This window comes from Lates calcarifer, linkage group LG17 (assembly GCF_001640805.2).
Source record: "Lates calcarifer isolate ASB-BC8 linkage group LG17, TLL_Latcal_v3, whole genome shotgun sequence".
In the NCBI taxonomy this organism is placed as follows: Eukaryota; Metazoa; Chordata; class Actinopteri; family Centropomidae; genus Lates; species Lates calcarifer.
The window spans coordinates 6,690,380-6,706,872 of record NC_066849.1 but is presented as its reverse complement, the minus strand read 5'-3'; the positions used below and the strand labels follow the sequence as shown (position 1 = coordinate 6,706,872).

Sequence of the window (16,493 nt, the reverse complement as noted above, 5' to 3'; positions counted from 1 at the left end):
ACTCGACCTGGCGCATTTCAAAATAAAAGCTCAAGGCGTTGTTTAAAAGGCAGGATACGATTTCCAACGAAATTCAAGTCGTGCCTGCTCCTACACATTATTCAAAAAATCATTAAAATGTGTTAATTATTTGTTTATTGGGCTGGAAAATGTGTCCAAATGCTTTGTCCCATGTTGAGTGAAAACCATACAGGCTATGTTGAAAATACGGCAGAACCCGGAAGACGAAACACATGCAGCCAATCAGCTTTTACCCTGGAAGCAGTTTATACTTTAGGTTGGACTTCTACATGTAGTTCATGTGTTTTAAGTTTCATCTAATCTGTTTTTTTCCCACTGAATTATTTCCACATTGCAACAGCAGGCACTTGATGATGAAGTGAACAAATGGCCGACATCATAAATCCGGAGAATGAAGGAGATCTTCAGTCTCAAGTAAGCTGTTCTTGCTCTGACAACCTCTCTGGTAAAGTTAACACAGCCTGACAAGTTGTGTTCACTGCCTGTTTTCTTATTAGTATTTTGAAGTGGCCTTCAGAGAGCGGATAAGCCAAATAGCAGCTGTCGGCAGGTGTAGCAAAGGTCTAACAACAGCAGACAGTTTTATAACGATTTAATATTGAGCTCAGGCATCACTGACAACAAATCCAGGCAGCCTGACAGCTCTGAAATTAATGGCACAAACAAACCTTTTTGGGATTGAGCCTCACAGTGGTGGTGTAATTAAAATGCACATGCATGAGCAACTGTGCACAGACCATAAAATAAAGGAAAAAAACAAACACACACACACACACACACACACACACACACAACACACACACACACACACAATTTTGACCCTAAATGTATCCACATAGAAAGACTGCAGGTTGCTCCCATGGTGCCTGGATTCATTAACACTTATGCATGTGATGTTTGAATCTCAGCAGGTGCTGCACAGTGCACAGAGGCCACACATTAACACAGTGCAGCCAAAAACAACATGGAAAACAGACAGAATATGGACACAGATTAACACCATCACAAGCAGACATAATTACACCTGTAGTTTTGTGAGTTACAACAGAGCTTGTTTTTACCTGTTGCCTTTGTTGTAGTTTTAGCCCCAGTTTGTGCCTCTCGTACTGACCTAACCTTTGCATCACAGCATCCAATTTTCTAGGGAAAGGAACACCCTGCAGTCTCTGAAAAACCCTGAAGGATGTTAAACAACACTTAACACTGCTTTGAAGGCATTTCCACAATTGTCAAGGACCCTTTTTACCATTTGAATGAAAAAATAATTTGTTTTACAGTATAAAAGCTCTAGAAAGGTTATATCTCCTTGCTCATTTTTTGACAAAAGAATAATATGAATATGTTATATAAAGTAATATTATGCTACATCAACAAAGACCATTATAACTGGTAATAAGCTCATGTCACACAAAATGAGCACAAACATAATGTCATTAACTTTTTTCTGATTGGGGGAAAAAAGGAAAAACGGAAAGTGGAAATGAGAAAAAAATCTTTTTTGTCATGCTTGATGGTTAGAGGACTCTAAGGATTAAAGCTGTAGTTTTATATTGTGTGCTGTGGATGTTTCTGTGAAGCTGAATCTGATGATATGATTTAAAAAATATTATTTAAATTATTGTAGGTTAGAGTTTGAAGCTCTTATTATATCACTGGTCCAACTGCTGAAATGACTTTATGAATTAATTCATACTTGAAATCTAGAGACTCCCATTAATGTTTTATTTTGTTACTGTCTCCTCCCATTTAGATTGAAGAGGTCGAAGCTCTGTCTGCCATATATGGTGATGAATGGTGTGTTATAGATGAAGCGTCCAGAATATTTTGCATCAAAATATCCAACGACTTAGAGGAGCCAAAACTGACTGCATGTCTACAGGTAGAGAAAAAATAAATCTTGCACATCAATCATGAGTTTCTGTCTTGCAGTTTCTTAGTAATGAGAGTTTATGATTTTTTTAATATTGATCAGATAATTCTCCCGCCTGATTATCCGAGCACATCCCCGCCTATCTACCAGATCAAGTAAGTCAATTTGCCTTTCAAATTTAATCTTGAGGCGATCTGCTGAACTAATAGAACAACATCCCACTCAAAAACCCACTCTTTGTCCTACTCAATATCCCTCTCTTTGTTCTTGGCTTTTGTAGTGCGACGTGGCTGCGAGGCCCTGAGAGGGCCAAATTGGCAAACAGCCTGGAAGACCTCTATGTGTGAGTGCTTCTCATATTTTCTGATTTCACAAGGAGGTACTGTGGAGTGATATTAGCCACAACAAAAGCCTTTCATGATTGTTTCCAGTACAGTCTCTCTTCAGTCTGTGTCTCTTAGAGAATCTCCTCATATGGAAATATTTAAATTTCAACAGGGAGCATGTGGGGGAGAGCATCCTCTATCCTGTGGGTGGAGAAGATTAGAGAATTCCTGGTGGAGAAATCCCAGAGCTCAGAAACAGGTGAGGTGTGAAAAATGAAATTAATGCTTGAGAGCCACACTTACATGAGCAATTCATAATGACTTGAAATGATTCTAGCAATGCAGAGAAGTTTGCTCTATAATTGCTGATGCAGCTATTTTTATTGCAGTCATTAGTTTCAACTGACCATTTGTTAAACCCTGCCTACTTTAGGTACTGTTGCTACACCCTCCACATGTTGTATGTGTGGTGTGCCATGATAGTGCTGACAAATTTAATACTTGAAATTCATCTTAATGTTTTAAACAGTGGGTCCTTGATTTGACACAGGAGTGAACAGAAGCAGGTCTAGCTAGCTGCAGCTAGCCAGCATAAACTGATGTTAAAGCTAACACTACTTGGTTGCAAACTGACTTGTTTCCTGTTAATTTGCTTTAAAACAAAACCTCTATGAAAGGGTTTTAAGTACACAGTTGATGGCTACATACATGATATCATGCTAAAAAAACAAGTATAAATCTACATGTGGATGGTGACCAATGTAGAGGAGGCGGCAGCGTGTGTTGCAGGGAAGAGCTTTAGGGCTCTATCTGGAGCTTTGTAGTATAGCATTATAAATAAATATGCAGTCAATATTAAAAAAAAAACCTCTGGATAGCATGGATGTTTACACATAGATAGTGACACAGCGGTTATATTTTATGCTTTAATCTTAATTTTTTTTAACAATGTGCATCACTTTTAAAAGCGGAAGGGGATTTAGGATGATTAATATCCGATGAGTTCAAGGACGAAGCTGTTACTGTTACTCTAAACTCTGATATAGTAGCATTTTGGCTCCCTCAGGATGGACCCTGCAGTCCTGAGCAGGTATTTTCTAACATAACCTGTAAACCCATATGACATATCACTAAACTAAGTTACTGTAGGTGGCTAGTTAGCTGGACATGCTAACATCAGTGCAAACACTGATGTTAGCATTCTTCACACAGTTGTTCCTGTTTTACTGCAGCTTTGTAAAGACTTTTAAACAATACATGTCCAACTCTTTAAATGCTTAGTATTGCTCTTAATCCATCATGTGGCGAAGTTAAAAGCCTGACAGGCCTGCTGTTCTTTGTTACTGTTGTTGAGATGTGATCGGACAATCTCTGTTCAGAGGTGGGGTTTTAGCAAACAGCCAATTCCATGCTTTCTAACAAGCTAGAGAACACAATAACATCCACACAGGTTATCAGCTTGGCTCTGATAAAAACCCACTGTTCATCATTTGGTCAATTATAAGATAATTTCTTTAAAACAAATCAAAAGCCCAAATGAATCTACTTCCCCTCCTGTAAGAAGACCATTGTCTAACTCCATCTAAATTCTCCTAAGATGTTCCTCCATTAATGATATAACTATCTGATGTGCCCTAAAGGTGTGGTAAGATGAACACAAAGGCCTACAGAGGCATTTAAAAAACACTCTTCTGTGTCTGACTTTGAGTGACGGCAGTGAATTAAGATCAATATCTATGTAATGCCTTCTTTTACTTTGGCAGAATCTTCTGAAGTGTAAAAAGAGATAAAGATGGCCAAAGTAAAGATTTAGTGTCAGTGACAATCAGTTTTTCTGGAGGAGGGGGGGGACTTGTCTCTTTCAGTTATCTGTAGTGAAGCCCACCATTATCTTTTATCAAGGCAGACGGTCTCCTTTGAGCAACAAGCCTGAAAAATATTAACTATCCTCCCCATTGTTGTGTGGTATAAATCGTCCTCTCTCTGCAATTCATGTGGTAATAAGTATGACTAGTTGCAGCACTTTAGCTCAGAGGAGCAGGATTGACGGCTTATTCCCATTCAAAGTACAAGAACATGGTGGAGAGAGAAAGAAAGAGAGAGGGGGGAGGAGGGGTGATAAGGCTGAAGATGCACATTTCATGGAAAAGGAAATGAAAAGGGAGTAAACATGACAAGTAAAGAGAAAGAATGGACCTGATGATGAAGTTTGGTTGAATGAGACCAGACAGAATGGATGAGGAGAAAAAAACATTGGAGAGGCCAAATATTTATTCACCTAAATATGGAGGCTCACTTACTTTTAATGAGTTTTGGCAGCTTGTGTGTTTCTAACTGTGTGTGTGTGTACATGCATGCACTGAATAAACAGCATAGCTATTACCCTGCCTCACAGTATCACAGCAAGCTTGACAGATTTAGAATCAGTTCAGCCAGTTCAGATTTGATCATGTAATTTCCTTCCTTCAGCAGCATCTTTTCTTAAAACATCTCACCGTGTTGTTACGAAGAACATAAAACTATAAGTAATTCTATATTTTCTATATTTCTTATTATCAAATCCTATTATTAAAAAAACCCTTGACCTCTAACAAGTAAAACATTGAAATGCTATGCTAACTTCTGTATTATTACGGCATAAGTCCTAGATATTTTTTACTTCCCTTTATAGTTACATGATTCTTTATGATAGATAATGTTGTGTTTGCATTATTCATGCAAAGAGATCTGTGCTTTACCATCTTGTCTTGGACTGATGCTAAATTCTAGACTCCTAATCAGGTGTAAACAAAAACATTAACTGAAAAATAAAGTTGGCTTGTATTCAATCCTGAGCAGTGTCTGCAGGTATTCCTCTCAGGCTGCATTCAGCCAGTAGTGGGAGAAGCGAACCGTCAGGGCTTTCTGCCAGAGAGACTTTCTGCCAGAGAGACTTTCTGCCAGAGGCCAGGAGAGGTAATTTAAGGAGCGACAAAGTCTGCATATGGAGGAGGTTGTTGTCGATGAATGGGTGAAACACAGGACTTTCATTCAGGAGACTGGGATTCATGTCTGTTTTATTTTTAGTTAACTTCTTGTTTACTTTTTAAATTATTATTATTTTCGGTTTTCAGTCACAGTTTGGTTAGGTTGTCCCTCGAAAGGCTTTCTGTCAAAGTTGTCCCATATGCCATATAGCCCCAGCCTTTACCATGTCACCTGGAAGGTAGAAGTCTGTCACAGCTGCTCCTTAATCTCACTGCTTCGAGTACAAGGAAATAACTGAATTCAACTCCAACGCATGTATGAACGTTTTTATCATCTCAGATCATGTGTAATCTGAACTATGGACAGTAATAGAATAACATTCAGAAAGGTTGAGTAACAAAAAAAGATCTGAAACAATAAATATAAGGAGGACATGTCCCCATCCCCAGTGGAAATTATGCCACTGATTTGTTCAAAAACTATTAAAAACACATCAGTACTGTGCCTGGGTGACGTCCTTCATTATGATGAACGTGGGCTCCTATAGTTTATTTTGAGTGACATACTGCACACTGACACCATCCCACTATTTGCTCCTGTTTGAGTAACATTTTCCAAAAATGTATAGTACCCAGCTGTTGGCGGAAACGAAAATGAAAGTATGACTGTGAGGCTGTGTGGCTGTAGATAGTGCACTGTATTTATCCTCGTTTTGGAATTCTGAATAAATGTGTCCACTATATAGTGCCTTTGAAAATTGCACAATGGAACAAAAAACATAGCGTCCACAGCATGTACGCTATTGTCTGCTAAGTATCCCACAACACAACACTCCTTATTTTATAGACATGAAAATTACAGTTGTAAGACTCAACAGGCGTCAGTGATGACGCACAATGATGACAATTAGTAAGTGTCTAAAATGGCAATTTACTACTCACTTCTGAGTAAACTATGGAGTGTCTGTTATATAGGCAGTGGTGAATGAATGAATGAAGCAGTAATTTCTGACACAGCCACTACCTTTGTGACTCATTTTCAAAGTTTTACATCCTCAGCAGGAACCATTGGGTTTGGGACTAAGAGCCACAGAAAGACCTGGGAAGTTGTAGTATTTGGAAGTATGTGAGAGATGGAAACACTTATTGTATTTTAATAGAAATATAGAGTCTTACCAATCTTACCCTGCAACTACCAGAGCTTTGTTATTGTGTTATCCTATATAACTGCCTTCCTGTTATATCTTAAGACTGATATTATCAGCTGATGTGATGTATAAATATACTGACGCTGATACATACTGTATCATCACATACCGCATGTTGTAGAGTCCACCTCAGTTTTAGCACATTTGTTTATGATGCTGATAGACATACACAGTACATATACATACAGTATATAGAGTATTAGGCCGTGCTGACAAGTATTGCACCTTTGTTAGAAAAAACTGCTGATGTAACTTAGCACTTCTGAAAATTCAAATATGTCTTAATATTAATCACACCCAGTCAGATTTGCAGGATCTGTGTGAAAAAAAATCTATCTTCACTGGTCCCAAAAATCTAGTATTAGCTAGGCTCTAGTAATTTGTGCCTTCCATTACGAATTGTCTGTCTTGGTATAATAGGTCATGAGACCTTTTTAGTGTTAAAGTCATGTGGTGGTAATTTGGTGATAATTTGCTCAGTAGGTGTCATTTTAATGACAAGCTGCCTGGCCTGCAGATGACTCAGTGAAGACCTCCAGGTCTGGGATTAAAAAAAACAACACCTTTTCTTTAACATGGCATAACATCTTTTTTAAAATATGACCTGCTTCAGTGGATCAACCAGAAAAGGTGAACATGACAGCTGAGGAGGAAGAGGATGATGATGATGAAGACATACCAGACTTCAGGACTCTCAAGCTGAACACAGAAAATGTACATCTCTTCATGGATCATGCAAACGGTACTGCTCATTTTGTTGTACTGGATTCAGTGATTAAAATGAAACACAGCTCAGGTATGACGTTTAACATTTTTTTGTCATACAGATGAAGAGGTGCCTCCAATAAAACATGGAAATCCCATCACAGACCGACGCAGCACCTTCCAGCCTCACTTAGCACCTGTGGTGACTCCCAGACAGGTACAGCACATGAATGACATATTTTTTTCTAAATAGTAAACACTACATCAAAAATTATGTCGGAAAAGATACAGCTCTCACAGTATGTATGAATTTTTCAGCTAAAAAGTTAAACATGCTTTATTTATTTAACTCAAACCATGAAGACAAACAGCAAACGACAGCTTATACAAGTTTCAGTAGATATTCCTCGACGAGGAGACAGATATGAATGTGCCAGTTTCCCAAACTGAAACATCATCTGGCTGGTTCCCACATGCTAATCTCACTCTGGCTCTCTGGTAACATATCAGCTTGTCTTAAAAGCTTCCACCTGCTGTGAGGTGCTACTTGGACTAAAATATTTACAGACGCAGCCATCGTCGAGAGAGCAGATGAACTGAATAAACTGAGACCTTCACCGGATTTACATATTTTCTTATATAATAATCAGTTAGTTGAAGTTATAATTGAGAAAAAGAAACTTAGAGTGTCGTCATTTGACACACTGCTTTCACAGATCCTCCACAGATCAATAAGAAACCCAAAACAATGAGGCGCAAATCCATGGATAAAATGCTCGGGTGTCATGTTTTTAATTGCATTGGAAATGTAATACAGTTGCTTTAGTGATTGGAAAAGCGTGATGTAAGGCTAAGCTTTTTGGACTAACACATATTTCAAATTTGTGTCTGAGTGGTTGTTGATTTTCACATCAAAGTGAACAATTGGAGAGAAAAAGGCCAGCCACAACTTAAAAAAAAAAAAACATTAGTTGCATGTGGCAGATGGAAATGTACTCAGCTGCGTAACCATAGGAATCAAAAATGAACTGAAATAACTGCAAAAGATCAGAGAGGTGGAGGAGGCAGAGTTTTAAACTGTCTTATCTAAAAAGAAAAATCATAGATTACTCTTAAAATGTTCTTTTAGCCTTTCAGAGCTCAGCTTTATTTTTGGTAAATGTGATTTTTCCTCATGAACAGTTGACTAATGTTGTTTTTTTGCATTAGTCATTGGTGTCAGACAGCCACGTCGGCCTCAGAAGTTGTCACCTGCGCAGTTAACAGCATCATTTAAAAGTGATTTGCTTTTCTTAACGTAATTCCACTCAGGGTCTTAGTCTGAGAGGGGTTTATATTTAGCGCTAAGCTGAAGTACATCACAGGGTAAAAAACCTTGTGTCAGCAGTTGTCATCTACATTAAAGATGGAGAAGCATACAGGAGTGAAGTTTGAGGAATATGGTGTGATACTCAGTGTTTTGCCTCTCATGTGCTGCAGGTTAAAGTGGTCCTGGAGAAGCTGTATGAAAACAAGAAGATTGCGAGTGCTACTCATAATATTTTTGCATACAGGTCAGTAATGTCAGTCAGCAGTCCAGTTAAACATGCTTTATTTATTCAACTTCTTCAGCTCAATCATATATATATATATATATATATATATACACACACACACACACACACACACACACACATACATATATACAGTGTCTCTCATTAGTGGAGAAAAACACAAGATAAGTAACGATTCATGGTCTGTCCGTCTTCTCTAAAGGTCACATTACTGCAATTAAAGGTTGAACAAAGTACCAGAGAAAATGAAGACTTTCTGACGTTATTGTGTATTATGTGAAAAGATGTGTGTGTGCCTTTCTATATATATGTGTTTTCTTATGCATGCCTGCCCATGTGTGTGAGAGTGTTTTTAGCGTGCTCTAATGAGGTCAATGTCGAGCTGCTGATGCACTGCCTGGGTGGTCATTACTCACAGGGAGGACATGTTGACATTTAGACCACTTAGAAAACTTTTCCCAATGAGGAGGCTGCTGGTGTCACAGTGTCACTCTTCAACCAAAAATGTTTTAAAGGTTCCCCCACTTAACGCCAAGCTGTTGTGATTCTGTCTGTTGTAGGATTTACTGCGAGGACAAGCACAGCTTCTTGCAGGACTGCGAGGATGACGGCGAGACAGCTGCAGGGGGGAGATTGCTCCACTTATTGCAGGTTATCATTTGATTAACAAAACACTGACCTCAACCAAACAGATGCCTCTTTGAGCTGCATATTAAACTCTCTGATGCACATTTTGAAAAGAAAAACAATGGCCAAAGAACTGATGAATTAGTCAGTGCAGAACACACCAAGCTTTCGCCCAGAATTAATATGACAATATGACAGCCACGTTGTTAAATTTGCTTGCTGCATCCAACTTTATTTTGGCTTTTGCATCCTTAATTGGTGTCTGTTCTAAGCTGCCTTGTTCATTTTCACAGTTTGCATAATGTGGCATCTGCTGTGGCTTTTTAACAGGGATTGTAATGAGTAAGGAGCTTTTCCGCTGACTATGGCAATATACTTAAACCTCATGTTTTCTGTGGTAGTTCTGGACTACATTTCAGGCATTTCAAGATGTGTTCTTGAAACACAAAGCAAGTGTGTCATATTAAACTATATATTGTATGGAATAGATCGAAATGGTCATAATGATGAAGAAAAATACAGCAAGTGTATGGTGAGTTTATTATTGTACATTGTAAAACGTAAAAGGGGATAACCAGGTTCCTCTTAATGAAGATATCAGGTAACCTGAATGACAGGTCACTGAAGGTTTACCATTACACCACCACAAAGGCTGAATAGCCTCTGTGTCAGTGGATACAGGGACATGTAGCTGATGCAGTTGATGTAACCTAAATAGAAGTGGCGGTGAAACAGCTCCAGAAAAAAAAACTAACAATCAAATAGCTATTAAATTTAGGCATAACATTTTGCTCTGTCTTTGTGAAGTTTAATTGGTAGTTGCAGTTTGTATTATATCAGTTCCTGTTTAAAACAGTTAAACAGGTTAATTTGTTGATTTCTTGTATAATTAAGGTAAAACCAGTGTGTTGTAAAGATTAGTATATGCACTCAGTTGGCAGTATATTCATCACGTTAAAACTAATACTGCAGTCTAATACAACAGTCCTGCAATAAATCATCCCTGTTGAATTGTATTGCATTATACAGAGAGATATTCCTAATATTTTGTCCACCTCATTTATATCAGTCACGGTCCTAATATTAGGAATACCTCAACAGAGGACAGTTCAGCAGCATGAAAACACTGCATCCTCCAAGTGACCATACAGTTGAATCAACTCTTTGTTTCAGCAAACACTGAACATTATAACCATAATGAAGGTCAGATTTATAGCAGTATAAGACTGCGTTAGTTTTAGCAAGTGTATGCTGTGTACAGTTAGTACATAGTATGGAAGTGGGACACAGCATAAGAAACCACAGACATGCTTGCGGCTGTGTGCGGCTTTATTTAGACACATTGATGCCCGGAACTAGATGCTAACATCAACCTGCGAACATGCTCACAGTTTCAGTACTAACTTGCTGAAGTTTAGCAGATATAATGTTTACTATGTTTACCATCATAGTTTAACGTGTTAGCATGCTAACCCTTGAACCCTTGCGTTTTCTGCTAACCCTAACCATCTTGCCATTCCTGAGGCCTAAATCTATCCAACCAACTCAATCTGAGGCATTGTAGGTCAGGTCACTGACCACTTTTGATTATTTTGATTTAACTTAATGAATGACTTAATTAACTTTAGACCATCCACCAGTATCGCCATCCCTAGCACCTTGCTGCTAGCGTGAGGTGATGTATTGCTTGTGTTGTCTTACCAACAATCCAAAACCCAAATACTTCAATTTGAACTGATATAACACAGAGAAAAGCAGAAAATCCTTACATTTGAGAGAGTGGATTCAGCAAATGTGTGTGAAGAATGAATTAGGTTAAACTAATCAAAATAACCTCTGATTATTTTTTGATTGAATGATTATTTGACTAAATGCAGAAAACTCACATTAGTCAAAACATATTATCTTATCATATGCAAATATCATGAAAACATCACCAGGAATCAAACCAATATGCATAGTAATTAATTAGTAATTACTGTAACTAGTATGTTTTTTAGCAGACAGGTTATTTCATTACATGCTAGGTTCATTAGCCAGTGAGGATTGATTTTATTGCAGCACATCATTATCATCATCTGTTTTGAAGTCAGAATCATGATGTGAAACAGCTCATCCTGAAGGCAGAGCCAAACATTGATTTACAGTGTGTAAGTGTGCTTCTGGGAGAAACATATAACGACACACAAACTTTACGGTCTACGGTTTTACACAGGGAAATGACCACACTAGTAAAACCCACACCACTAGTATTTACATAATGTGCAAATTTCCACTCTGTGCCTCTTGGGGAAATTTGGTCCCATGATAGTAATTTCACAGTGTTATTAATCTTTCATTTCTGATATCAAAGAGGTACTTGTCACTGGCTTGTGCTGTCAGATGGCACCGTGATTCACACACACACACACACACACACACACACACTCACCCACATCACACTGAAATGTGCAATTGTCCACACACTTTTTGTCTCCCTGTAATATTGAGTGAAGGCCAGTGAAGGGTTTGTGACAGAACAAAAAGTTTTTTGTAATCAGAGCCCGGTGGTGACTTGTAGTAGTTGTGTCATACTCATTACCAGAGGGTGCAGAGTCGTGTCAGAGCCTCTCCAGATGAGATTTATGACTCAAGTAAAGTTCATATTCATTGATAAGATGACAGCAGTGGTCTCTGCCAGTCTGTTAGATTGATAAATCAGTGTGAAAGAGTGCATTGAATTCTCAGGGTGTGGTGTGTGTGTGTGTGCGTGGTGTGTGTGTGTGTGTGTGTGTGTGTGTGTGTCAGAAACTGCTGATCTGCTGCACTCAATTCAGATGAATCAAGCTGTCTTTGAGTAATACAGTTTTCCTTTCCAAAACAGTCACAGCCACAAAAACACTCTGCACAACAGTTTTCTGTCGAAGGAGACTTTTCTGTCTGACTTTTGATGATTAGGTTTGCCTCCTATGTTGTATACAGTATATTCTAATCTCCAACAGGTTCGTGTTTTCTCTGTTCATCTGTGTTCTATCTGTGCTGAGTGTGTTGCAGGTCATTTTCACCACGGTCCGCTGTCGTCCTGTTCTTTCTTCAGAGCAACACACTGATTAATCTTCTACTTGTGACACTCTCTGCATACTGAGCAATTTACATGAAGAGCTTTCTCCTTAATCTATTCTTCTCTAATCTCATTCCTCTCCTCAAGGCTTTCTTCCCGTTTCCTAATTTAGATTTGTGCTTTCTGCCAGTGAACATGTAAGTGTGAGGTGATGAATAAAAGAAGGATCTGATTAATAGTGTTGGCAGCCAGATGTGGATGAGTCCCTTCAAATGACTGATTGTACTTTTTGTGTGTGTAGCAATGCAGAGCCAAATTCATGTTATTCAGTGTTAAAGGTATAGTCTGGCATTTTGAGGAACTGGCTTATTTTGTATTTACCAGGAGTTTGATGAGATTAATGTCAATTGAATCTCTGCTTAGCCAAAGGAACAGTTAGCCTCTGTTAAAAGTGTAAACAAAATCCTGTCTAACAAATCCTAATTTTGTTATTATACATTATTTTTTGTTAGCAGTACATCCAACAGAGTTCTGATGACAGGACCTCTGAGATGTCGCATGGAATCGCTGTTATAGGTCAAGGAATGGTGTCAGTGCTCAAGCTAGCTGCTTGTTAAACAGTCTTATTTAAATGTTTAAAACGTGCATGTACCTTTGACTGCATTAGGTAAGGTGTTCCCCCACTAATGTAATTAACTAATTGTTGACCATTTTAACATATTATCACCCTTTAAGGTTATGTGAATGAACTTTTTAGCATATAATTGGTTTACTTACAGATACTGAACTGAGCAATATTAGCATTCATTTGGACTCTCCTGATGAATAGGTCAATACTCACTTTCCTGTTTGCTCTGTTTTCACTCTAATCCAAATCCTGAGGGAAATATCTGGCTTCAGTCGCTAAATGCCCCACTTTGCATTTAGCTAGTCGCTAACTTTATCTGTCTGCTGTTTAGTGTTGATGCTGGGCAGGTATTGTACAGTGGTTTGAGCTTAACCAATAAAAATAGGTGAGAGTAACTGCAGAGTTTGGTGATAATTATCAGTTGGTTCATTACAAGAAGCAACCACTTTTACATACATGTAGCCATTTGATCTGTTGTTAATATGGTGATTACACCTCAAAGTCTCAGCGACAGCCACATAGGGTCAAAAAATCTTCACTAAGACTGTGTTTTGATTCACTAAAAAAATATGGATTAGAGGAGCTTTAATCATTTTTTTCCCACTATTGTTTTAATGTCTTTTTTATGGTTATTTATTTTTAACAACAGTCTTTTATTGGTTTGAGGATCATATTTTTACATTGTTTGAGTTTATCTTTATGGTTTTATTTCATGTTATTTTGTGGGTATATATATCTTTTGTAAACAGTGTTGGTTGATTAGGATGGGGGCTGCTGAGATTTCCATGATTTTATGGATGAATAAATGGAACCTTGAACCTTTCAGTTTCTCTTCTAATCTAAGCTAAACATGTCCTGGAGCATATTAAATACACAGAGGTGAAAGTGAAATAAATGTTCTAATAAACTCTGAAAAATAGCAAAACTAAGTGCCAGGCCATCAGCTTTGGACTGGCAGGTGAGCCAGATACACATAATGACAGTTCAATCCACCGTATCACATCTGGTGGGAAATATTCAGCTGCTTGAAAATGGTTGCCAGGGAATGGTGTTGTGTCACAATTTGTTGTATTTGTCTCTTTCCTGGCTCCCACAAATTCACACTCATTTCACATATACCACATGTTTGTCTCTCACCACAGATTCTGGATGTGCGTAATGTCATGGTGGTCGTGTCTCGATGGTATGGAGGCATTTTGTTGGGTCCTGACCGCTTCAAACACATCAACAATTGTGCGAGGAACATCCTGGTGGAGGAGGGATACGCTGCCTCCTCGGTGAGACACTCTATGGGCCTCCTACATATTTCCTCTGTCATCTTCCTCTGACACATAATCAGTCAAATTGGAATTTACTGTCAGTTTTCTGATGCTGGAAACCACCTGGTTTCTTGTAGTTTAATTGACTTACATCTATGTTCCTCCAATTGTCTGAAAACAAATAGATGTTTTTTTCTTGCTTTTCTGACAATCAGTATAAAGTCAGTTATTTCAACACTGTCAGAGAGTATATAGTTACACAGGTTATAGTGAGACGTAGATTGATTATAATAATATAGTAATAATATAATATGAGTGTCTGTCTGTTTGCCTTCGTGTTCCCACAGTAACTATCATATCAGAAATATTGGTTCATTTGAAGTGTCTGGTTGCCACATGTTCTGGAGATCAAACACTTCCTCCTCGCTTTCACCAGCCTGAAGTTAGGTCCAGTCTGCTTTGAAGCTGTCTTTGTGTTCTGCAAAGTTATTCCATTGAAAACATGATTGACCTTTGAGCTGCTGCCACAGATAGATTAAAGGTACTACAAACCTACTCTTAAAAATGTCCTACTTCAAAACCCCATCAACTCACTGTAAAAATCCACACTCAATTTTGCTCCCAGCAGAGGCTCCAGTCCTCTGCCCTGATGTCAAGCTTGGACTCTCTGACAACTAATTAGGGGCTACTGCCTGCGAATGGATGGACTTACAACCTCTGCAGAATAGCCTGTCTTCAGTTCAGTGCTTTAAAAACGTAGAATCCAAAAACAAACAGCTTAGTTTTAGTTGGCCTGACTGAAGCCCATCTACAGCTAAAAATGCAGTAAAATCATTCACTCCTGATGGACTTCTATATCTCTAGAGTAATGCTGTTAGCTAAGACTTTTTGAAAGAGGAACACAGGGCAGAATTTACCCTTGAGGTACACCAATGTATATCTTCATCTATGAAGAAATGTTGCTGATGGAAACATGAAATTTTCAAAGGAACAAAACAGTTCAGGTCAGTTCCTCATATTCTGTCTCAGCCAGACAAAGGTCTGTTGTATTAAAAACTGTGCAACGCTTATCAACAATTTATTCCAGTATTTTCAAGATAAAGGTAAATGAAAAACAGGTAAAATAGTTCTGTGGAAGAGAGAGTCGAAGACAATTTTGCCATAGGTGACTGTAAAGATAAAATCTCTACTAGATGGATGCAGGAGGAAAATGGACAAGAAAACAAGAGGACATAAGGACCTCACAAGAGGAAAGGTTACTGCAAGTTATTTTGCAGTGTGTGAGTTGCTTATTAGAAACACTAATAAGGTGATTTCCTTGGCAGCTAAAAATTGGGGGGGGGGGGGGGGGACTCCAAAGCAACATGGGCAGCAACATTTTTCAGTGCTTATAGGCACAAACAAAGAAGACAAGTATTGGAAAGTGATTGGTTTACAGCACCATTGCAAACACTGTATGAGTTATGAAGGGGCTGCAGGAATACTGAAACAGTTCACATTTTCTTTCAGCAATTGTCACCCTGCTGTATGTTAGAGAATGATCATTTATGCATGCTTTTTGTCCAGACTAAGCTGTTAAAGTGTTGAGAGGTCTATGAGTTGGCAGTCTAGATTGTCAGTAATAATTAGCAGACAATGTTTTATAAGAGTACTTAAGAATGCAATGTTTGATGCAATTATAGGAAAGCAGTATGGTGCGTGCCAATCAGTACATTACACATTTCAGTAAGGCAGGGATGCGCAGCAGGAGTTCAGGCAAAAAGTGTCTGTCAGGGGCTATAAAACACCGCTCCAATATTAATTAATATTGGAAAATGGCTATGGCTAATGTAGGATAATTATGACTCTGTTGCTTCTCTAATCCTTTCCTCCTGTTTCACAGGATGAGGCCACCAGATCTGGAGCGAAGACCAAAAGGCCAAAAAGCAAAAAGACAAAATGAATTTAAAAGAAAAAAAAAAAGACTTTTATTCAAACACAGTTGAACAGTTTTTGCTGCTAAATTTTGTTTTAATTGATTCAGATGTGTCTGGATGGAGACAAATAGTGATTTGTTGCAATTACAAATAATTCAATTCAATTATTCAAAACAACTAAGGTATTAAAATGTCTCCTAGGAATTTTCATTTGTAATTTCAGATGGTTGCTTTAACTCTGGAATTTCTATTGTACCATTTGGACAGGGAAGCCTTGAAATCAAATGTTTACTGTAGAACGGAATGTGATGTTTCTTTATGTATTTCTTTACATAAAACAATATAATCATCACACACCTGAATGAATGATGCAC

The 16,493-nt window shown here is 38.2% G+C and overlaps 1 protein-coding gene across 1 annotated transcript; it reads left to right on the top strand.

Annotated features, from left to right (window-relative positions):
* Positions 1 to 236: 236 nt before the first annotated feature.
* On the top strand, positions 237 to 16,471 carry impact (impact RWD domain protein). Its single transcript, XM_018670350.2, is given in 12 exon segments — positions 237 to 435; positions 1,772 to 1,900; positions 1,994 to 2,046; positions 2,172 to 2,234; positions 2,390 to 2,417; positions 2,419 to 2,476; positions 7,005 to 7,133; positions 7,219 to 7,313; positions 8,576 to 8,649; positions 9,210 to 9,300; positions 14,087 to 14,221; positions 16,086 to 16,471. Coding segments are annotated over 12 exon segments (963 nt in total). The 5' UTR covers positions 237 to 387; the 3' UTR covers positions 16,146 to 16,471.
* Positions 16,472 to 16,493: the final 22 nt, after the last annotated feature.